The sequence below is a fragment of the Physella acuta genome, unplaced genomic scaffold, assembly GCF_028476545.2.
Source record: "Physella acuta isolate Inbredline_101_S28 unplaced genomic scaffold, ASM2847654v3 ptg001678l, whole genome shotgun sequence".
Classification (NCBI taxonomy): domain Eukaryota; kingdom Metazoa; phylum Mollusca; class Gastropoda; family Physidae; genus Physella; species Physella acuta.
Window position 1 is genome coordinate 60,262 of NW_026733191.1, and position 24,503 is coordinate 84,764.

At 32.3% G+C, this 24,503-nt stretch overlaps 2 protein-coding genes across 3 annotated transcripts; one reads left to right on the forward strand and one right to left on the reverse strand.

The window, feature by feature from the left end:
* Positions 1-366: 366 nt before the first annotated feature.
* On the reverse strand, positions 367-7,240 carry LOC131929799 (U1 small nuclear ribonucleoprotein C-like). Its single transcript, XM_059286185.1, has 6 exons — positions 7,107-7,240; positions 3,141-3,183; positions 2,446-2,554; positions 2,228-2,323; positions 757-888; positions 367-573 (listed from the first exon to the last, which is right to left on the reverse strand). The coding sequence occupies exons 1-6, from the start codon at positions 7,112-7,114 to the stop codon at positions 488-490; spliced, it is 474 nt and encodes a 157-aa protein (XP_059142168.1). The 5' UTR covers positions 7,115-7,240; the 3' UTR covers positions 367-487.
* Positions 7,241-8,833: 1,593 nt separating this feature from the next.
* Positions 8,834-24,044, forward strand: LOC131929801 (RUN domain-containing protein 1). 2 transcript variants are annotated; one of them, XM_059286188.1, is made up of 15 exons: positions 8,834-8,969; positions 11,748-11,952; positions 12,478-12,622; positions 12,967-13,059; positions 13,675-13,782; positions 14,083-14,195; positions 14,795-14,928; positions 15,196-15,263; positions 15,374-15,499; positions 15,942-16,081; positions 16,529-16,646; positions 16,886-17,089; positions 17,686-17,876; positions 18,582-18,676; positions 19,547-24,044. In XM_059286188.1, the coding sequence occupies exons 2-15, from the start codon at positions 11,768-11,770 to the stop codon at positions 19,651-19,653; spliced, it is 1,827 nt and encodes a 608-aa protein (XP_059142171.1). In that variant the 5' UTR covers positions 8,834-8,969; positions 11,748-11,767; the 3' UTR covers positions 19,654-24,044. The 2 variants fall into 2 exon arrangements, with proteins under 2 accessions (XP_059142171.1, XP_059142170.1); XM_059286187.1 differs by having other exon boundaries at positions 11,745-11,952; positions 19,547-24,043.
* Positions 24,045-24,503: the final 459 nt, after the last annotated feature.

Consider the following 24,503-nt stretch of genomic DNA (forward strand, 5'->3'; position numbering starts at 1 on the left):
TTTTAAAAAGATTTACCGTGGCGGAGCACGGGATGCAGCTAGTACTTATATAGCCAATTGTAATAACAGATGGCAATTATCTTATTCTACCAATGAGATGAGAATAGCTGGGGACAGCAAGGTATCTGTTAGAGGAAATAAAATGAAAACTACTGCCTTGTAGTTTGTCCTTAGGTGGATAGAGTATATGGAAGAAAAGTCAAGTCATATACCTAGCACATTGACACTAATCACTAAATAATACTTGGAGGAAATGCCCTCTAGTATCTTACAATTTAGAATAAAGGAGAAGACCTGAACAAAGCAGAGTTCTGTAGTTACTGTTTATATCCTGCAAAAATAATACCACCACTAGAGAGAAAACAATTTTTCAGTACAAAAACAAATTTTATTCAACAAAGGTTGATACACCCATACAACATTCATTCACAAGTATGACTTAAAAACAAAAGTAATATGACTATGTACAAATGAGAGGTGCCAGAGATTATTTTCTTATCATTGGTCGCATTGGACCCATTGGCATCATTCCCATTGGAGGTCCTCCCATAGGCGGTCCCATTGGCCTCATGCCTTGAAGAAGAAAAAATAACCCAAATTAGTGGTCAAAGAGTTAATTTAGATTATTGTATTCTTTACAGAGAAAAGATTGACTCATATATAACGCTCACTTTACTTTCAATAAACTTACAATGGAATAAAAAAATTTTAAAGTAAAAGCTAAATTATTAATATGAAATGTGTTATAAAAATTACCTGGCATCATAGGACCCATTGGTCCTGGGCCCATCATTGGCATCATAGGACCACCTGGCCCCATTGGTCCTCTCATAGGACCCATTTGCCCTGGCATACCAGGTCCTCCCATCATTGGTTTAGGCATATTTGCTGGCAGAAAAAAAAGCAATTAAAATCTGAGCTTAATTGAAAAGTAGTATAGCGAGGCTAATGCCTATTTACAACCTCTATGTTAATTCAAACAAAATTAAATCACTTTACCATAGAGAACTATTATATTACATAACAAATCTGACATAACTGAACAGTATTTAGGAACAAAAAAATCTAAACATTGATTGATAATAGGGTGTAGCCTAAAAACTACATTTATTTACCTTTAATTTGATACCGATTTTGATTATCAAATTTAATCATTAGCCTAAAAAAATATTTGTGAAAAAAAAAACATGTTTGTTTTTAAATGGCCATGATGATATGACTAATACAGTGGGTTAGTTTTTAAGGAGTGTTCTTGTGGTGTGAATGATCATTCATTGCCAAAGCAGCAGAAATGTGTTGTCTGCTAGATTTTTTCCCATTCAAATACAAGGTGGGCAAAATGGACAGGCTTAGTTAGCTGTTGCCTCGATCAAGTTAATTTATGAAGGTTTTTTTTTTACCCTGCATGACTTTTTTTAAAATAATGAAATTAATTTAGTAGGATGCAATATATAATTTTCTATAGTTTAGAGTATTTTTGAGTATCTTTACCATATAATATCAAACAAAGCAATTCACATTTTGTTTACTTTTATTTTCTGCTTGATAATATTCTCAGCGATTACACACAAAAAATTTACAACTGGCAAGTTTGCAGTAAACACCTATTGTTCATTGTTAAAACTAGATCGGTATCGTTGAATAATACAAAAAAATAATGATTATAAGTATATATTTCAGCAATAACCGTGAAACTTTAAAAAATGGAATCACAGTATGGTTGTTTTCGACAGCCTCATTACCATGATGATGGTAAAAAAAATAGGTCAAGCGACAGGCTATTGATAGCTAGTTGTGGCAGCTGAGACAATAGACCAGTGCAGAATGGACTATGTGAAATGCAGTAAGAAAGAAAATATAACAAACGAGCCGGCCCGCGGCATAACATACGCCGCTATTTAGTTTTTGTTTTTTCTACTTTTCAGTAATTCATAATTTGTGAATTCGACAGTACCAACGCTGCCACTGAAAATATTTCTTTAAAACACTATAAGTAGCTCGTTAAGGACCCCCCCCCCCCCTTCCTCCCCCCCCCTACGTTTAAAATTGTTGGCTCTGCTTGTAAACATTTAGAGTGAACATAGCTCACTAAAACCATTTAGGGGTGGGGAGGTAGGGAGAGCGTTTGCAGCTTGTTTTCTAGCGGCTCCCAGAAGAGAATTATATATATAGACTATTGCATGTAACAAGAATTAAAACACAAGTAACAATATCTGTAAACACTTACGCCCTCCAGGTGGTGGAATCATAACACCTCCAGGTCCCTGCATACCCGGCCCTGTAAAGGGATTGGCACTGATTTTTCCAGCTTGGTACGCAGCAGCTGTTGACAGTTTAAAAAAAAAACATTTAAGAATGTTTTCACAAAAGTATTTAGCAACAAAATAAAAGTGAATAATTTATCTTGTTTTAAAGAATTAACTTGCAAGTGAAATCAAAACTTACTAGTATCATCGACCAGTTTCTGGACTTGTTCTTCCAACCATTTCTGATAGTAAAGTCTCACATTCTCCTTGTGTTTACGACCATTACAATGGGTCTTTCTGACTGAGGGCTAGAGAAAATATTTACTTATTATATAAAAAGTACATACATAAGGGGTAAGGCTCCTTAAAAAAACTTCTTTAATTTTTGTAAGCCTTATTTATTTGTGTGTGTATATAAGTTAGGGTACTTAAGGGAAAATATTTGAGTGCATCAGGCTCAGCTGGCAATTTTTTGTTACAGAAAACACTCTTAAAATTTTTTCTTTTATTTTTCAAAAGCAGGCAGGTGAAATATTAAAATTAATTGCTAAACTTAATGGTATTTCACCATATAAAATTTTGAAAGAGTCCAGGTAATAAATTAGGACTAGGCATAAACAAAGAATCAATAACTTTGACAGACAAGTTTTTTTTTTAAAACTAGGAGCCAATGAAAGTTAGACAAAAAGATACTTTGTCTCAGTATCGCTGATAGAAAATTCTCAAACAAGAACTTATTCAGAAATACACAATAGATACTTTTTTTGCATACAACTGGACTAAAGGCTTGCTGTAATTTCCTCTCAATATTCAACACATGCAGGCGTTCCATTACATTCTACCACATGAAATACAAAAAGTAGTATGGAGAAAACTTAAGTTTTAGTTACTTACAGAGTCATGTGTCAAATAGGTGTCGCAGTAATCACAATAATATCTGAAACAAGAATGCAGTAGATAATTATATTACATCAATACCATTAATGTGAAAGTGGTTTGTGTAACAACTGTGTAGCTTTTAAAAACAAAACATAAGAAGACTCCTCGATTTTGTACTATCAAGTCTGTGATTAAGTATGTGAAAAAATAATTGACTTAAGTTTTGTGTTTATATTTGCTCTTTTAGAGTGTGCTCTTAAATATTTGCTTCTTTTAGGGCAACATATATGGCATGAATAGGATAACATGTTTTAGTTCTGAATAGGATAACAATAAGCCAAAAACAAACTAGATTGATATAAAGATGTTTTCCTTTTTCATGGCTGGACGAGCTGAGTTGGTTTTATTGTTATGGAACAAAGATAATTATACCCTATTTAAAAGGTAGGCCTAAGCTAATGTGCCCCTTATAATTTTTAAAGTTGTATGTGGCTAGGTTTCTCTCCTTACATCACCTGGAGTGTAATAATTCAATGCCATCTCAGATTTTGCTAAACATCGTTAAAGTATCAAAAACAAATTAAAGCTATATAGAAAATTTTAGTTCATTTGTAGGATAATTCCAAGTGACAATGTAAAATCAGCATCATTAAAGCACAACCACAGGTATTTGTTCCTCATTACTACTAGAATACAACAGGAATTAGAACCTACTGAAGCAAAAAAATTATTTTATATTGATACAATATTCATGTGTGACCTCACACTGTCAATATACAGATGCAGCATTATTGCTTGAAACCCAGCCTAGTTGGAGGACATTCTATCTTGCACTGACACTTTGCAAACTTCCCTAAAATTTTTAATATTTGAAATTTGGAGAGGGGACATTAGAATTTTAGAATGGCTTGATTTAGGTGGGGCAGAGGAAAAAAAGGTTGTGAACAATGATATTCCTCTAGAACCTAGATACTCGAAATTGGGCCCTTGCTCGAGTCCGTAAGTTGGATGTCCCAGAGTTCACCTTACTGATGTTGGGGAAAGACTGAGGGCATAGTGCTGACCACACTATCCAGCCTATGGACAGAGGACCCAGAAACAGGTGAACTTTTTTTTTACTTTTTAAAAGCTAGATTTATTCAAATCAGTAAAAAAATATATTATAAAAAGTAGGACGCATTTAATTTGCACAGAATGCTCTACTATGCTAAATCAGTTCTCTAGATTGAATGCAACCGAATTTGTTTCGTCTTAGCAATTCAATGCTGATCAAAGGGAGGCGCTTGTTAAAAAAAAGAATAGAATCTAGATATGGTAAAAAGACAGTACAGCAGTAGTAGGACAGACAGATGAAAGATGTAGCTTAATAGCTAGTTCAAACTGTTCTTTAGTAAGGTTAGTGTTTTTATCTGGCATGAGTGGTAGTTGTTCTAAGTCTATAAGCCTATGTGAACTTACAAAAAACAAAAATGACCAGAATTAGAACTGTTTTAAATATAAGATTTGGGGGGGGGGGGGGGGGTGTGATGTGGGGGGGGGGGGGGGGGGGGGGTGAGGGAGTAACATCCCCAACAATCTCATGTTCATTCCTATGACATATGATATAATTAGGCCTGCTGAAGTTTTGAACTCACAGAGATTCTACCAAACCATGGTTGAATATTCCGCCCGCAGGCAAGAAAACATAATGCAGCAATCTAGTGAGTGAAGATGTTTGTACATTTTATGAAAACAAATATTTTTTTTAAAATCACATTTAGGGCAATTTTCAGTAAGATAGGCCTATTATTAAATATAATAAAATTTTGGCAACAAATTGTGTGTTGCCTATAAACAATGCTTATTTGAAAGTTTTGGGGGGGGGGGGGGGGGGGGTGACCCTCTTTGATAACATAGTTTTTAATTTTTAATAGGGCCTAATCTTTCAAAACCCTAAAAATAAAATACGTTAAAAATTGGGTGTGGGGAAATTGCGAGACGCGAAAAGCGAAATGGCGAGGCGGGAAAATGCGAGAAGGGTGCGAAAACGGTCGGTCACGTGACTTTTTTGTCTCGCATTTTACCACAAGCCGATACTTACGCTGGGTGGTGTTGAAATGCGAAGATTTCTGCAAAAAATTTACCGCACCCGATTTTCAGTGGTATTTGGTCAAGACTTCAAAGACGTTTCGTTTACATTGTTAAAACTTCCGATTTTTCCGTCGCTAGACATACTGATGATTTGTCAACTCCCCCCATCTTTTGTGTCGACTTAGAATACCACCTTGTTCGAAACCGACGGAAATACCACAGACGATAGATCAACTTCTGTCTTTTGTGTGGAACGCCGAGGCCGCCTGGTTTACCGTCTTTGAAGATCGCTGTGCCCGGATCCGCTGCCGCCGCAAACATATTTTCTATTGTTGCATAGAAATTTTGTATTATAGCCGCCGCCTACGATTTTTTTCTAGCTTTTTTTACCATATAAATCTAAGCACAAGGAAATGCCTACATCATTTGGATACAACAAAATAAAGTGACGTCACCGATATTATCAGTTGGTCGTGCTATATCGTAAGCTATGCGACTACTTCAAATATTTTTAAAACCAAGTTGAACTTATCTGAATTTTTTGGTTTTGGTGGTGGTGTTATTTGGGGTCTTCCATAAATGACGTCACACTCGTAGGGGGGGGGGTCTGTAATTTTATGACGATGTGTGATGAGGGGGAGGAGGGGGGGGGGGTTAGATGTGAAGTCACACTATAAAAAAGCAATGTTAGAAAAATAATTTTAGACGTTTTTTCGCGTTTTAGAAAACTGTTTTAATACATTGTAATAGGAATTGATTAAAATACTCAATTTTTACCGAAATTAGACAAGATTTTGGGAAATTATAAAAAACGGAAAACAGATGTTGAGCGTGCGGATGATGATGATGAGAACATGGGTGCCAGTGTTGTTTGTGGGATGAACGAGGAGGTCAACTGTGATGAGAATGTGAAATGTTGTGAATATGGATTGGAAGAAGTAGCAAAAGAAAAATGTATAAATGGGAGTCTAATGAACTGGGTTGGGTGTACTATGTGTGAAAGATGGTGTCACGAGGTGTGTTTGAGGACTGTTACAGAAGATTTTGTTTGTAAATTTTGTTTGTAATTAAAATTACTTAATAAAAAAATAAATTGCACTTTTTAGAATTGTTTATACTTTTACACTTTTTGCAAGTACAAAAATCCATAAATAGATGTTGCAAAATATCTCTCCTGCTGACAAGACTATACCAATTCACAATGACACAGCTCACGTTTGTATAAACATGAGCGGGCTAGATTTTTAAATTAATGCCGACTGAGACGGGATTTTCCTCTCGCTAACAAGAGCGGGCGATGACAGTAGCACAGCAACGATGTTAGGATTTTTAAATAGATAGATCTATATCTAGATCTATCTATCTTCTTAGTATCTAGATAAAAAATAACAACATACAACACTCGTGTTAAAGGGTATGGCTAAATGCTTGTTTATTTTAAAACAAAAAATAAATAATTTAAATAAATAAAGATGGAAAAAAAAAGGAAAATTTTTTTTCGCAAAAAGTGTCTCGCTGTTTACCCTTAATTCCGCAGGTATGTCTCGCATTACCTTCTCGCATTTTCCCGCCTCGCCATTTCGCTTTTCGCGTCTCACAATTTCCCCACACCCTTAAAAATTCATAATCATAAGTTTAAGCTAAAATCAAAATGAAAGTATTTTTGTTTTGATAAATGAGGTCTATCAGATGGTGCCATCAGGGCCTACGTTTTCAATTTTTTTTTTTAAATTAAAATTTTATCAAAGACTTTGACTAACCACCAGTATTCAAGTCAGTAACCAGTGACCCACCAACCACGGGCATTCAACTGCTGGGGTCTGATCTGATTTCTTAACTTTAAAAAAAAAACTCTAAGGCCTAAAGTTCAGTATTATAATAAAGTATCACATATAAGATATGCAGACTTACTTAGGCATTGTTAATTTGTAATGTGTAAATAATTAAAGAAAGTATGTAGACATTGATTGCAGTAAAATCAACAAAAACAACGCCGAATCTTGGCACAACACACTCTACAGCACAAAGCGGTCTCCCTAAAACCTAAAGATAAAATTTAGAAAAGAACACACATATCATTTTCAAGTCGGGCAGAATGTATTGAACGTATTAGATTAAAAAAAAACGCTTGATAATTAATTAGGCAACAAGCTATTAATAATCTGATCATATTTAAGATAGCAAAAAAAATAATTGCAATTAGATCTATTTCATTGTTTTTCCAAAATGTATTTTTCAATGAGGTCACATCGTTAGGCTAATGGCGTCATGCAGAGTTTCTTCCAGGCATCTCTTCGGGGGGGGGGGGGGCGACGCCCTACCGCCCCCCCCCCCCCGAACGAAATGAAATTTATATAATTTATATAGAAAATATATACTTTTAACAGTGTCCGCCCCCCCCCCCCGAAGAAAGTCTACCGCCCCCCCCCCCCCCCCCCCCCGAAAATTTCAAGTGCCCCCCGGAGAAAAAAGTCTGGAAGAAACACTGGCGTCATGTAATATTATATAAGCATACAGAGGCGTAGCGAGGGGGGGGGGGCGGGGGCATATGTCCCCGCCTTAGGGGGGGGGGGGCGCCAAAATGGGTTGGAAAAACAAATTGAAAGTTTGAGGGGGGGTGCAAATGAAAAGTTCGAGGGGGGGGTGCACATAGAAAATTCGAGGGGGGAGCAAATCGAAAGTTTGTCCCCGGGCGCCGGGAAGGGTCGCTACGCCTCTTTAAGCAGAGTATGACCCACACTTCCTATTGTTACATATCGTAACAAAATTCTAGCCCCTTTTAATTATTAAAACGTTACAGAGCTCTACAACCCTACCTTTCTTTCTCTCTCTCTCTCTCTCTTTATATATATATATATATATATATATATATATATATATATATATATATATATATATATATATATTCTCTCACAGATAATATAGCTAGAGTAACAATGATTATAGTCAGAATTATTCTAATTTTACATAACTTTTAGTTTTTTAAAAAAAAGGCCTATACAACGATGAATGAATGAATACATGACGTGTTTCTTAACCCTCCTCCTAACGGTATTCACAGCTCCCTAAGCCTATATTTTTTTAGACCTATGGGCTATTAACAGATACAGAGCCTCACTAGGGGGCTTAAACTACTTAAAGATTTTCAATTTAACATAATCTTTTAATTTTATGGCTATGATGTAGACCTACCTATTGGTACTGAAAGTCATAATAACACAAATTTCACTAAAATACATTAGCAAATTCATTTTAATATAAATACATTGCATATAAGTATACCTTCTATCAGTGTTTCTTCCAGACTTTTTTCTCCGGGGGGGGGGGGGGGCACTTGAAATTTTCGGGGGGTGGGGGTGCAGTAGACTTTCTTCGGGGGGGGGGCGGACACTGTTAAAAGTATATATTTTCTATATAAATTGTATAAATTTCATTTCGTTCGGGGGAAGGGCGGTAGAATTTTTTCGGGGGGGGGGGCTGAGAAACTCTGCCTACTATGTAGATCTATCAGTATAATAACTATAATACTATTAGTCGTATGCCGTTACAGATAACGTCGCTTGAGTTGAAGGAGCTGAAGGTTTACAAGTTTTGTTTTGACAATTAGCGCGACCGGCTGTTGTGTATAATTTATATAAAAATATCGAAAAACTGGCCTTGTAGATTTCTAGGCTTAGACCAGCATTTGTTTGAATGCAGCAACACTTTAGAAATATGGAAAATAGTGTTTGAAAATGAATATAATTCATATTTTTTAGGAATACATTTAGACAGGTGGGCTTAGTAAATTATTTTGTATCTAGATTCTAGATCTAGACTAGTCTGTAGTGAGTAGTGAGTAGTGTAGTCAGTGTGATGAGTGTTACTCACTGTAACTCAAGTCACTAAACTCAAAACTGTGTAGTCAGTAACACCACCAACCATTCAATCAACTAATGATACTAATCTCTAACTTTCTAACCGAAGTGAAGTTTTTGTTGATAACAAATGTCAAAATGATGGCAAAAAATAAGGCATAGGAAATTATCTGGTTGATCGGTAATCTATCGTTTCGGTTTCCGCGACTTGTAATGTGAAAAACAGGTGACTCCTTAAAGTTTAATAATTATTTCACATTTTGAGGAGGATTTATGTTTTGAAAAATACAAAAATGTTTCCTTGTTTCATTTATGTACCTGTTTTTAAACAATTGAATTAAAAATTTTCAGTAATAAATGAAGACTAGTTATGTTTCCAACAGATGCAACCATGCTCATTTACTAAAGCAGCCATCTTGTTTATTTTTTTTATTGTAAACTTATGGCGCAAGATTCAGGGGAAGCCACTCTAACTTACAGATGGCCGCTTTTTATATAGCAAATCCTGCTCGCTAACACTGCTGTTTAAAGTTAATTTCTTGCCTATATTGATATATTTAGCCATTGATTTAGGTTTATTATTCATTTATCTATAATATTTGACACAAATATATCACAATATACTTCTATTAAAGCCTTGACACTAAGGTAACTTTTTCGGACATTATTAGCCAGGGGCGATTTTACGTACCTAAAATTATAGATTACCAAAAAAAAGTAGTAAGAAGAACTAGAACAATGTTTAGTAGCAGCAATAATTAGCACATAGATCTACACTATAGGTATATTACAGAAATATCTAGGCCTATAATTAATTTAAACTTAATATAATTAAATTTAGCATAGGCTAACAGAAGGGAAACAGTTTTTATTTTTTTTATTTCACTCAGTAAACAGAAATAAAATAATAAAGAATAGGCCTACAGATCACTTACAAAAACAAATAGATTTCTGCACTAGTGCATCATTATACAGTTTTTTTTTCGTTCAAAAAGTGCTTCACTATTATAATTATTTAATGTGCAGAATGTATTGATTTTCAAAGTGATTTAGGGGAAGGCTGGATGTAGAAGAGTATGGTATTTTGGCATAAATTGTGTAAATCGTTTATATCACTTAAAAATTCTAAATTAAAACTAATTAATTATCATATCTTTATAACCTAGTAATGATATAAGAGCTTAGTTAAATAATGACATGCAGCATTATGAGGATTGCCCATAGAGGCCTCCCTGTAGTACCATAACTACAAACTAATTTTAAAACACTATTGAAGTTTTTTATCTCTCTGCTATTCAGAGGCCAGAAAAATCTTCCATACTATGCAGTAACAATTCAGTGAGTTACATATATCACAGTTGGCCCCTTGTGTTTCACATAGGCCACCCTATAACACACTGCACTGATCTATTGTCTCAGGAAGTAACAGCTGCTACAGCTATCAATCATTGTTTTGATTTTTTTTTTGTCTTAAATAATACTGTTCAGTTATTTTAGCTTTGTAATAGTTCTCTACAGTAATGTCATTTCATTTTGTGATTGAATTAATATAGAGGTTGTAAATAAAAGTAGTTCAGAGTATGTAAGCTTCAAATTAAGTTTTTCCTTAAGGTGAGCAAGTTAAACTGATGAAATTTCTGCAAGGATAATTTGTGTAATGTAAGGTTAAGGTGGGTAACTCTATAATGTTTTAAATAATTGACCGTCGTTCTCTACAGCTAAAAAAGAATATTTATAACTCAGTAAATACATCATTTTACTTTTTGTTTTAAATTGTATTCACTCTCCATTTTCTCCCCATTGATTGATATAATCATTCAAGATTTGGATGTGCATTATATAACACTACCACAAAATGCATTCAATTTCTTGGGCGTGAAGATCATGTGGCTATAATTAGTATTATTATGCACAGATTCTTTAAGTACTCAACTGAAAACCATTTTATATTTCTGTCTAGTAGTGATTTATATTTATCCCTTAGATTTAATTTCTTGTTCATAGTTTTTAAATTTCTCTGCCCCATTGCTTACCCCTCCCTGTTAATGTTTTATTACCAAATACACAATGTTTTCAACATTTTTTTCTGTCATAAATCTGCCAGAAACAAACAATGCTTTAGTAATAAATTATTTTTTTTAAAAAAAGAGTTTCCCTATTATCTGCATATTTATTAACAGAATTCACAATTGACAACAAGGCTGCTACTGTTACATGAAAATATAACAAAACCCTAATATGTTATTAGTTGTTTTTTATGTTTAACTGGTATCTAATAATTCCTCTATAAAACGCTTTGTGTTTTCCATTTGATATAGTGTAAATTGAATCCATTGATCTATCAGAATACTAGAACATTAAAACTGTTTTGCCCTTTCTCTAAAGGGGAAGCCCCTTTACATTTGGTAAAGGCCATGAGATTTATTTATATTTGTTTAAAAGCCACATAAATATTTCACACATTAGAAAAGGTTTACTGTATGCTCACACTAATTTCAAAAGAACAATAAAATATTTTTACTACGAACCACACCAAAAATGTAATGAATTAGCAGGAAATCATCTGCAGAATGTATCCTGTGTGAGGTCCTTCTTTTATATTTGATTGTTATATACACAAAGATAGATCAAACCACATGTTAACCATTATAAAATAAAGTTACAAATAATTTTTCCTCATGTTATGTTACAGTAGTTGACAACTTTGATCAAGAAATGGCCACTGAGGAACCCGTCAGTGCCAGATCAGGGAAAGAAAAAATTAACCTGTCTGATTCTGTTGATCTGGACGCTGACCTAGACTATGATAGCTTTGACGAGAGCGGCAACGACAGGCCAACAGAGAGATGGGCTCCCCTTGGAGCTGCTGTCAGCCCCTCACCTTCTCCCTATGAACCCAGGTAAAAATAATATGTTAGTCCCTCCGTGGGATGGCGTGGAAGGTCCCACGTTTAAATCCCAGGCAGAGTTCCTTAGCTGGGGACAGCAACCCATCTAGGGAAGAAAACTCCAAAATCAAAGAACCGCTGCCTTGTAGTTTGTTCTTTGGTGTACAAAGGCTTTGGAAGCAAATCCAAAAAGAAAAGCAGGCTGAAGTTGGAGTCAAAATGCCATATGACGCATAGCATGTTATCATGTAATGCTTAATTGTGTTGTAGGAAGTCTCCAATATTACTATTATTAAAAATGAACAAGTTCCTGATTTATTTTTAAACAAATGAACAAAATTAGAAATATAGATAAATTTATATCTTGTTGTTTAACTTGTTTAATCTAAGTAGTAATAGCTGCTAAGTTATGTATACTATTTTTGCTATACTTCTTTTTAACAATTAGGGACACAATCAGGAAAAATAATTTAATTAGTGAACATAATTATGTTTAATGTTCGTACACCCTAAGTGTTGATTAAAAATCCATTCTAGGCGAGCAAGTGACTGCGAAGAGCTTAGACGTCTAGAAGAAGAGCAAGAACAGCTGAACTCATCTCTGCTGGCCCTTACAACACATTTTGCTCAAGTGCAGTTTCGTCTCAAGCAAATTGTCAGTGCTGAAGCAGAGGACAAAGAGGTTCCTATTTCATTTTATCTTTAGTGTTTATTGTTTTTATGAATTAATTGAATACCCACAGCATAAAGATGTTCCTATTTCATTCATCCTTAGTGTATTGTTTTACAAGTTTATTGAATACAATTTTTTTTAATTTGTTAAACTATCAGTAGTATGTGTTTGATTCCATTGCATTGCTATTATCACTACCCTATTGTTAACCCTAACCCTAAGCTCAGTACAACCAAATTTGTCCTACAGTTATTTTTTCTAAAAAATTAAAAAATTATGTTCAGTAATTTATTAAATTATTGATTAATAATTAATAAATTATTGCTTTAAATTTCATAATGAAAAAAAAACAGACTCTCCTAAAAGAACTAGAAGAGTTCGCTTTTAAAGGAATCCCTGATGTTAGAGGCTGCAAGGTTCAAGATGCACAGATTCTAGAGGAAGTGGTAGGTTTTCATATTGCATCTTGTTTTAAAGTTTCTTGTGGTCATCTGCAAATATTTGTTACTATCGCTTCTAGCTGTAACTTCCCAATTTTACATAGTTGGGATACAGTCATTACACAATTGTTGAATGTGTTTCTTTGAGTATCTGCAGAGATTCTCCCATGAAATTAGAATCTCATGACAGTTAATTCTACAATGGTGATAGAGTAGTAGTACCAACAACAATAATTAACTTCACCCTAAATTGTTACTTTCTGACCTGGCGGTCTATATAACAAAAGAAGAGTTCATGTGCTTCTTGCTTCTGTGACCTTGACTTTTGTAAGGATATTGTGGTCACTTCTATGCCCAGCCGCCTTCATTTTCTCTTATGCCAGTCTGGCAGTCAGCTATTTATCAAACCTGGGTGGACTCAATGTCTTTGTGAGCACAGGATTCATACTTGAAGCTTTTTGGCTAGCAGTTGTGCTCTCTACCATTTGACCACGCCAGCCCATAATAATTATATTACAGATTACTAATAAAATACTTATTACTATTTAATTTTTTTTTTTGTAACAAACATTAGTTGTCCATGTTTGTTTTTTTAATGTTTGTGTTTAAAATTGTGTTTAGAGTGAGAGGGAACATGAGATGAAGATTGGTGAACAAAGAGAGAAACAAAGACAGCTGATACAACAGCTCAAGTCACAGCTGGAGGACCTGGAGACTTATGCTTACGAGGTGGGTTGGGCTGGATGGTGGGTTGTGCTAACTGGTGTCTGGTGGGTTCTTCTAGGTGGTGTCTGGTGGGTTGGGCTAGCTGGTGGGTTCTTCTACAGGGTGTCTGTTGGGTTTTCTCTAGGTGGGGTGTTGTGGGTTCTTCGAGGTGATTGTGTGGTGGGTCATTCTAGGGATATGTGGTTGATCATTTCTTGTAGTAAAAGATGATTGGTTGTTCTGGTAATATGAAGTGGTTTATTTTACAAACAAGTGGTTGGTCCAATTCTCATATTATCTTCATTTCATATTTTGTCTACAAAGACTGGAGATGCCGACAGCTTGCCAACAAGTAAAGTGATGGAGAAACAGAAAGTTGTATTAGAGGAGCTGAAACACAAGTTGGATCTCAACTTAGAGAATTTAGACAGTCTGAGGTATTTACAACTTTCAAAAATAAGATTACTTCAGTCTCATTTATAAAAATCTTCTTTCTTGTTGATGCAGTTTCTCAAAGCTTAAGACTATGTTTATATGTACTCTTGTCTGTATTACCCTAAAATTGGACCTGATTCTACTGCTGAGCCCAGACCTGGCACTGTCCTTAACCCAAACCCTAATAGCAAAACCCTTTTAAAGTTACCTTCCACCTCTCCCTATCATAAAGCCAAACTTTAGGTCTATCCCTATTACTATAATGTGACTATTTCCTTACTGGCATGCATGACTCATTGGGGAGGTATAATTAAGTAGATCCTTTCTTGTTATCTCAGCATTTTTATACAAAGATTGATTATTTGTAGCTTCTTGTGAATCATTACAGCTGTTAAAATAAATGTATTATTGTATGCTGTTTTATAAACTTAAGTGTAGTTAATTTTTTATAAACTAGTGTTTATTTCAGCACTGAAGAGTTCCATCTATGTAATTGTGTCACTACCATATTATTAACACAAATGTTAACTTTCAGCACTGAAGAGTTGCATCTATGTAATTGTGTCACTACCATATAATTAACACAAATGTTACCTTTCAGCACTGAAGAGCTTTGTCAGGTTGTGGACCATGCTGTTGGTCAAATAGTGAACCCCGCCAAAGTTAAAGAGAAACTTGTGGAACAGTTGAAGACCCAAATAGTTGATCTAGAAAGGTTTATACAGTTTTTACAAGGTAGGTGTCGAAATTGTTTTACTGGCAAATTTCAGATTGAAATAGTGTTTAAAAATTGAAAAAGTATCAGTTAGAACTCTATTTAACTACAATGTATAATAAGACTTCATTGTGTGGCAATATAATATTGTTTTACAATAGCAATAAATACATATATTATGTATTTTATTTTCAAAATATTTTTTTCCAAGTTTTCTTATTTGCTCTGTAATCGATTTCTTAATAGATTCAATATTAATTTAGATTGTTTTAAAAATGTGTTCATAGGGGAAGCAACTAGTCCAGGTCCTTTAGGAAAAGACAGATGTTTATGTCCTGTTCATGAAGATGGGCAGGTAATTCTCAACTTAATATTCCATCTAATTCAAGAGTTCAATATGATAAGTTAAAAGCATTGAACACTTACTTATAATTTAATAAAAAACATTTTTCTCTCTATTTTTAGACTCCAGCAAGTGGACACCATCGCCATGGTGATCAGAAGAGCATTGGTTCTTCTAGTCACTCGAAACAAAAAAATCATTTCAGCTTTAGTGGTAGGGACAAAAAAGAAGATCATGAACATTCAAAGGTAGTTAGTTCCCTTTTGTTCATTTACAAATGAGGAAAAAAATTATAATACTAAAATAATGGTTTTAAAGGCACAGTTCCCCACTTAGGCCTGACACTTGTTTTTAAATTAACAAAATGAAAAACATTATTTTCAAGTCAGAATTAGCTACCAAATAAGTCAATTATCTTTTATTTAAAACTTTTTTAAATTTTTAACTTAATTTTAGTTTTATTCATAACTTATAATTAATTTATTTTTAAAAAATATAAAAAAACTGATTATAAGTTATGAATAAAACTAAAATTAAGTTAAATATTGTGTATGCCAATTGAGATTCTTGAAACCATATTGATAAAAATAGAAACTTTCCAGTATTTAAATGATATCAATAAAACTAAAATTAGGTTACCAAAATTTGAGATTTTTAAAATTGTATTGATGAAAAATGTAAACTTTCCAGCATTTAAATGAATCAGCCAACACTATCATGAAGAAGGCCCTGACTGTCTTACAAATCTACATCATAAGTCAGCTGGGCTGTGGCAGCAGGGACTTTAAGAGAAACCTGCTGAAAAAAACTGCTAAAGGAAATCATTGGGGGTAGGTCAATGTTCCCCTCTATGCTGCAAGGCTGTGCAGTTGTAAAGTTGCGCAGTCGTATTGTAAAAATAATAAATCATAATTCCAACAAAGTTTTGTTGCATGGTGCAAAATTTAATTAATTATATATACAGGATAAATCTAATTGTAAACTGTAGAAAATATATTAAGACCACAGGGCATAAACCACGGTTGTCACACTTTTCGACTTTTGAGAAACATGACATTTTTGGTGTTTGAGATTCCTTGTTATTTCCATTGTGTGTTGATTTTAAAATCCTAAATGTTTTGGAGATCGAGATGGTTTTGCGCTTTTATATCAAAGATGTGATGGATATGCATAGTAGGGTTTTTCCTATGTGGTCTTCATGTGACTGTTTTTGCTATTATTTTGTTATGTAGTTGTTTTAAAGTTCTAATTTTATTTTTTAAATTTACTGTTACAAGGGACCTGCGAGCCAAACTGGAAATGGCCATAACAAAATGTATTGATCTGGCAGAGAAACAAAAACAGGAAGCCAAACAGGACACAGACAGTGAGGACTACTCTTCTGATTCAGATGAGGTCAGTTTGTGATCAAATAGAAATTAAGTGTATTTGTTAAACCACTGTCAAATAATGGCACAATCTTCTTAATAAAACTGTATTAGACTACTGTTAGTAAACTAAGTACACATAAGACTTGCTAATGTTAATACTAACCCTATCCCAAGTCCTATCTAACCCAAATTTCTAACCATACATAATACATGCTATTGAATTAGTAATTTCTGGACAATCAGTTGTTTCCCTTGACTTCCCAGAATACCAACCAGTCCAGTCCTGCACTGACCCAGTGTGTTCGCAAGGACCTGGCCATGGCCCTGCGCGACCTGATGCAGCATGGCCTGATGGAAGTGGGCCAGTCCACCAGCCTAGTGCCGTTTGGCTGCTTTCCCAGCCGGTCAGCACAGATGACCCGGATGTTGCATGCCTGGGATTTGTTTCTCAAGTATTACGAGATGAAGGTAGGGAAACTTTACTATTTGAGATGAAGGTAGGGAAACTTTACTCTTAGAGATTAAGGTAAGGAGATTTTACTGTGCTCCACATGAAGGTAGGGATACCTTACTATTAGAGGTAAAAGCAGGGCAACTTTACTGCAATATAAATGAAGATAGGGAAACTTTACTGCTCTATAGATGAATATATGGAAACTTCACTGCTATAGATCAAGGTAGGGAAACTTTACTGTTAAAGATGTGAGTAGGGACATTTTCTCCTGTATAGAAATGAAGCCAAAATAGCAAATGTTGAAATTGAATGAAGCTTGAATAACCAAAAATCTTTTTCAATATTCAAGATTTCATTGCAAAAAATATTCAATATCATAATTTTTGTAATGTGTGTTTTATAATGGTAGGGAATATAACGTAATATTTTAATTATGTGTTTTAGTATGGCAAGGAATATAACGTAATATTTTTGTTGTGTTTTAGAATGGCAGGGAATATATTGTAATATTTTTATTGTGTTTTAGAATGGCAGGGAATATATTGTAATATTTTTATTGTGTTTTAGAATGGCTGGGAATATATTGTAATATTTTTATTATGTGTTACAGAATGGCAGGGAATATAATGAGTCTCCAGCCAGGAAATTGTCCCAGTCGTTTCACCTTGATATGGTGGGGGGTAAACCCATCACAGCCAAGCAGACTTTTCTAGGGGCTATTGATACAGTCATCAACTCTCACACACCCCTCAAGCGCAGCGAGGACGCCCACCTCAAGGCTTTTATAAGTATGGCTCTCAAGTAAGTGAAATGTTGACATCCTTGACCTGCCATGTCTTAAATGAATAATAAGAATAAACTACTATTGTGAAATTATTTTTATTTTGTTTCTTTATATCCTACATTTTCTACCTATGCCTAGACTAAACCTAACCATATCACATCTTAACTTGATCCAACACCTTATTCATAATCCAATTTATAGATTAGCTTGTATCATATAATAGATTTAGACTTTTTCTTGTATTATTATTACTTGGATGTTGTGTGGGGCATAGAGTGACATTTGGAGGTTAAAGGGTTAAGAACTATGTTTATAAACGGCATTCTTATGTTCCTATTCCCTGTTCTTTTTTTTTCTTTACTTTTTGTAACCAAAAGGCTGGCATGCATGATCAAAATGTTTATATCACTACTTTTCAACATGTTTTCTTATTATAGAAAGAATAAATAACTGGTCTAGTTTTAGTAGAAAACTTTCTTATTTAAAATTTACAAGATTTGTTTTTGGTATTTTTATTTTTAGTACTTACAAAGCTATACTTCAATTTTATTCAAGAAAAAAATCTAATAAATTTGCCTTACTATACTGTGTCTAACTTGCTATGTTTTACTTGTATTGAACTTTTAGTATGTACATAGTTATACTGCTGTTTATTCAAGAAGAAAAAATTTCATAAATTTGCCTTACTATGCTGTGTCTAACTTACTATGCTTTACTTGTAGTGAACGTAAACTAGTGACTTGGCTGCGCCTACTCTTCAGGACACAGACCCTCATTGACATGTATTACCAGGACTGGAGTTATGTTGCTCGAACAGGTCTGTTGCATTGAGTTTGTAAGCAGATAGCTAGTTGTTTTTCTTAATACTAGGCTCTTTGAATATTCTACGATAGTTTTTTATTTGATTTAAAACTCAAAGTAGATTCAGGAAAAAGAATAAATGTTGGAAGAAAAGGTGTTTTTATAAAAGTATTCTAAACTTTTGACATGATCTTAATAGGTTAACTTATTTATTTAACTAGCATGAACTAAATAATAACCATAAGGTTACCTTACTTTTCTATATTTAGCTAATATGAAATAAATATCTTCCAAAAGGTTCAGTTTTTTCTTTATATTTACGAATCATGAACCAAATAATATCTTCCAATAGATTAACTTATTTCTTTTAATCTAACATGAGCTAAATAATACCTTCCAATAGATTGACTTATTTCTTTTAATATAACATGAACTAATAAATATCTTCCAATAGATTGACTTTATTCTTTATATTAAACTGACATGGACTAAATAAAAAAATACATTTTAAGAGTAACTTATTTCTTTATAAGCTATCATGAACTAAATAATACCTTCCAACAAATTGATATATTTCTTTATATTTAGCTAACATGAGCTAAATAAATACCTTCAAAGAGATTAGGGGTCATCCATTTATGACGTCCACAATTTTTTTGGGATTTTGGACACAAAAATCAGTTTTTTTTCGGACCCCCCCCCCCCCCCCCACTAAGCTAACATGAACTAAATAATACCTTCTGCTATCTGGCCTACCAACATCTTGAAATATTTGCACATGTGTCTGTACCTCAGTAAAACTACTTTAGTAGGTTTAAATATGATTTACAATATGTTTCCTTTTGACAGGTTTAAATATGGTTTACAATGTGTTTCCTATTGACAGGTTTTGAAGATGCTTTACGATCGTTGGAACGTTTGTTGGTCATTAATTTCAATTTGCCAGTAGACCTTGCTGTCAGAACATTCAGCAACATCAAAGATGCCTTTTGATCCTGTGGTCTAAAAATTTTAAGTCTCTCGGGTATTTTGAAATTAACAGCTAATGCCCAATTTCTTAAAAACCAATCATTCTGTCTCAAATTCTTTTAAGATAAAGGGTGTGAAAATAGTTATACACATAGTAAAACCTGGCATTTAAAGAACCGTAACAAATTTAAGCATTTATTTACTTATTATCTCCCATTTATGATTTTACTTTTTTTTTTTCTCACTCCCTGCTGTATTAGAAAAGAAAATCATAATTTTTGTAGTGAATTTCTGTGAAGATGTGCAATAATTGTGATAATAGATTTATTTTCTAGTTTTAACCAAAGTTATTTTACAACCTTCTTTGAGTATAGAATGTTGTGCCATTATTTTTAAAAGTGCTAAAATATTATTAATTTGCAATGTTATTTTTTTTTATCAAAATGTGTAACTAAAATTGTATTCAAAATATTACTTAAAGAAAAAGTATATTTGGATTATATAATTTTTGTTATAAAAATATTTTCTCCTTTAAAGTTAAATTCAAAAACTGCTTACAATAAACAAAAGAAATACTATCTTTTGTAACTATTGGAAATTCCATTTTTTTTTTGTAGAATGAAAGTCTTTTTGCCAATATTTACAAAACCACAATATTCAGATGGCTTACACAGTATCACCTTTTGCTGACATGTGTAATTAATCCTAAAACTTGTATTTAAAAGGGAGAAACATTTTTTAAGCTTTAATTTAACTGTTTACAGTTTTTAAGATTTCTTATTTGTAAGTATTTTATTTTTCATTCCAGTATTTTATCAGTATTACAGTAAAAGAAAATACATAACTGCTACTTTCAGAATTATGTCCTAATCATTAGTTCATCAATAGTTTTGATAGGGTTAAAAATTCATAGAATATTTTTATATACTGTATAACATTTGGTTTCATTAAGGCAAAAATATTTTTTGATGTTCAAGAAATGTTCAAAACCTTTCTGTTTCCATTTTTGTTAAAAGAGCATTTTATTTAAATATGTTTCAAATTATAGAAGTGTTCATAGTTTTGAAAAAACAAATTATGTTTCACTGATTCTTGAGACTTTATTAAGATAAAAGTTCATCTGCAAGTTTTTTTAAAAACGTTCACATGTCAATATTAATGTAATCTGACTACTTAATTTGTTTTCTTTCATTTTACTTCAAATTTTTTTTGGTGCTGGTCTTTTCAACATTTTTATTTACTTGGTAATGTTGGTTTTAATAATTATTCCATAACCACATCTGTGACACTTATATTATTTACAAATTTCAAGACTGCCATAATAATTTTTATTCTGATTACCTCCCTTATTTACTCACCACTTGTTGACTGGAGATTTTACTCCTTGTTTTGTATCTCTCAATATCATGAAAGGCATAATTTGATTGGACAATTTAAAAACTTAAAAAAACTAAACTTAATTTCACTATAGCAAAAAATTTTTTTATTACATGGTATTATTGGAATGTACACATTTCCATGGGTGAAAAGGTTAAAATAAGTCAAATAATTTTTTTCTTAATTTAGATCTATATTATGTGGGATTAGTTACCTTTTTTGGTTGATTAATACATTTAAAAAATGTGTAAAAATTGTATCACATTCCATTTGTTATTATTACTATAGGAAATTAAAAGTAGTAGATCTAGATCTAGTAGAATGGTCTTAGATAAAGTAATATTTGTGTAAGTGTTGACAAAAAAAGAAATGAATTAAAATCAGTGAAACTTAAGCTAGGGAATATATGGACTTCATCCATAAGCTTTAATTTTAAAAAAAAATAACTAGTCATATTAATGTTTAGATTATGTTTATGCATTCCTTACCCATCATTCCTCTATCTATTGTGGAAACATTCTTTATTTTTTGTGTGCAATACTGTTGTGTGCACCAGATCTGCAAACTTTATGCTGTTTACATAGCAGTTTATCTCATTGTTTTAATGATAAACATTTTTGTCAACTGTGACACCTTGCACTAGCAACTTGTGGTTGTGCATTTTATTAAGTTTGTGATTTATTATTTTGAAGCTTTAGTTATTTGCATAAAGTTGCACACCCAGCTATTTGTGATGTGTAAAATTGTGATTGATATAAATAGATTTTTTTTGCATTGGGCCTAATACTAATAGGGTTAAAGTAAAAATTGAATCAAATTTTTTTTTAAAGAAATAAATTTCCCTTACATAATATAAATGTCTACTAAATAATATAACCAAATGAAAAACCAGAGTTTTAAAGCCTAAGTCAACAGCTTATATGAAGTTAAGTTTGTCTGAAGAATTAACTAGTTCAGTATTGTGCTTTGTAATGGTGTAATGTTTGGTTAAGGGCATCTGTCTATTGTTAATTAGCCAAGCTATTGGTATTTTCTCCCCTGAACTGTTTTCTCAATCTGTTTTAATCTTCCTATCCTGTCCCATCCTTGTTTTATTTTATTTTTTATTAATTTAATGTGCATGTATATTGTGTTGCAGTTTTTTATTTATAAAGTGTAGTTTTTTAATTAACCAATTTAATTTTAATTTATTTATGAAATATTTTGTAAAAAAATACAATTTAAACAATGATTTATTTTTTAAAACCATTTTGTTGATTTTAAATTAAATTAAGAAAAAGGATACAATTTTTAAAAATATTGTTCCATTGTATTAACTCTTGTAAAAATTTAAAAGAAATTCACAATCATAATGATTTCATAAAATGATATATACCTATTTGGCTTATTATTCTTGATATAATTTAAATAATTTCATTATTCTAGTCATGTTTCTATACAGTGTTTATTAAACTTCTTCAAGTTTTCATAATACGAATCTCTTAACATTTGAAATTAATACAAGTATATACTACAAATTTTTCCATCATTTTCTTATAATTTAGTCACTTTAAACATTGGTCATTTTAAAAAATGCAGTATTTTTCTCATTGTTGAAACAATATTTGGTTTTGAAAAAGCATTTTAAAATTTGCAGTTTTATGTTGCAAGTATTTATATTATGATTATCTTCAGAAATTATTTTTGCTCTAGATTTTAAAAGCAGTTCATCGTTTTATGCTTTTAGCTATTCAAAGTTTTGTACTACTTTTAAATGTTAACAAATGTTGGAGCAGTTAGTTATCTTAGGTTGCTTAATGTACATGCATTTATTTATTGTTTTCATGCCAAGGGAGTTTTAATTATTTCTTTAAATCCTAGTCTAAAATTTATGTGTATAACTTTTTTTAAACTAGATTTTAGGAGCATAAATTTTGTTAAATTATAGGGTATTGTGGCTGTGAATTAATTGACATGTTTTGTGCTGCATTTAAAAAACAAATTCTGTCGTGTTTTAAATGATCAGATAATTAATTAAACACACAGCTTAAGCAAAGAATGCCTGTTTTTGTTTTGTATTAAAGCCTGATTCGTTCCAAGTTTTTAATGTGAACAGTGTTTTATATTTTTAGTTAGCCTTATTTAGACTTGCTTCAATGGTTAAAAGTATATCGGTAACAAAGGGCACAAAAATTGATTAGCAACTTTTTTTTTTAAAAAGTATCTTAACTTAAGCAAGTTTTTGCAACTTTTTTAAATGCCAGTTTTAACTTTTTTTTCTCATATTGTTGTCACACTAAATTAGTGTTGGGCAAAAAATAATATGCAAAGTACATGCATAATACAGATATAGATCTTATTTATTTACATTTTATAAATAAATCTAATAAGTAATTATAGAATAATCAGCAAAATACAGAAGTGATTGTTTCATTATAAATTTTTTATTTACATTAATTATGTTTCGATTGTTTTTTTTTCATCAATGTACACCCTCAGTTTCCCTCATGTTAAATAAACTCAATGTACAAAATTCTTAATTATCAGCATCGGTAAAAATCAACACACAACAAGCCTTCAAACAACGTAGTAAGTTAAAATGTCTTTCTTTTTTAATTATAAAAAGAAATAATACAAAAAAAAGGAATAAATTAACCTTTGAAAATTAACATTTTTTATGCATGAACTGAACAAATTATGAAAATCTATAATCACATTGATTTTATAACACAATTGGACAAAAACAAATTGGCACTGGAAATATTATTTAAAATATGTGGACATGTGAACATTTTGATGTGGGTTGGCAAGACTGATTGATGGGGGAGAAATTGTTATATGAATTATGTATGTATGTCAGGAGAAAAGACGTCATGATATTTATACAGCAGTTTAAACAACAAGAAGTAAACAAGCAAGCCAGAAGACTGTTTTGGTGAATTTTTTTCTTAAAATATGTCACTGACAGCATTTAAAATGTATTCACACACAAGCTAAAAATGTGAAAAAAATAGAAACATTAATTCACTTGTCATGTAGTGTAGACTATCCTGCTTTTCCAATAAATTTACCTTATTCCATTATAAAAAGAACATAACAGAACCTAACATTTATTTAAATAAAAAATACTTGAGTAAAACAATTTGTAAACAGAAATATAAAAGAAAACCTCTAATTGTTAATAGAGAACTTATCAAAGATTCAAAGCTAGTATAAAGTGCTGAGGAAACTAAAAGATGTGCAAGAATCACAAGGATTGAAAAAAAACTAAACCAACCAACAGGGATAAAAATTCAGAATTTGTGTAAATGATAAAATAGAAAAACAAATAGTGTAGTAGTCCCCCTTGTAAAGACGCATGCATTTTTACAAAATTTGGCACACAATTCACCACAGAAAACAAAATACAATTTGTACACAATTTGGCACACTATTCACTGTAAAGACACATGCATTTCTACATGAAATTTTTTAAGTATGAGATTTTTTTTTTTTTGAATACATTGCAAAAAAGCAAG

Coding starts and splice junctions, on each gene's coding strand:
- LOC131929799 (XM_059286185.1), bottom strand. Junction 2,324..2,445: donor GAAACTGGTCGATGATACTA/GTAAGTTTTGAT, acceptor AACTGTCAACAG/CTGCTGCGTACCAAGCTGGA. Junction 574..756: donor AATGGGTCCTATGATGCCAG/GTAATTTTTATA, acceptor TTCTTCTTCAAG/GCATGAGGCCAATGGGACCG.
- LOC131929801 (XM_059286188.1), top strand. CDS start 11,768: ATGGCCACTGAGGAACCCGTCAGTGCCAGATCAGGGAAAGAAAAAATT. Junction 12,623..12,966: donor CTGAAGCAGAGGACAAAGAG/GTTCCTATTTCA, acceptor AAAAAAAAACAG/ACTCTCCTAAAAGAACTAGA. Junction 15,264..15,373: donor CTGTTCATGAAGATGGGCAG/GTAATTCTCAAC, acceptor CTCTATTTTTAG/ACTCCAGCAAGTGGACACCA.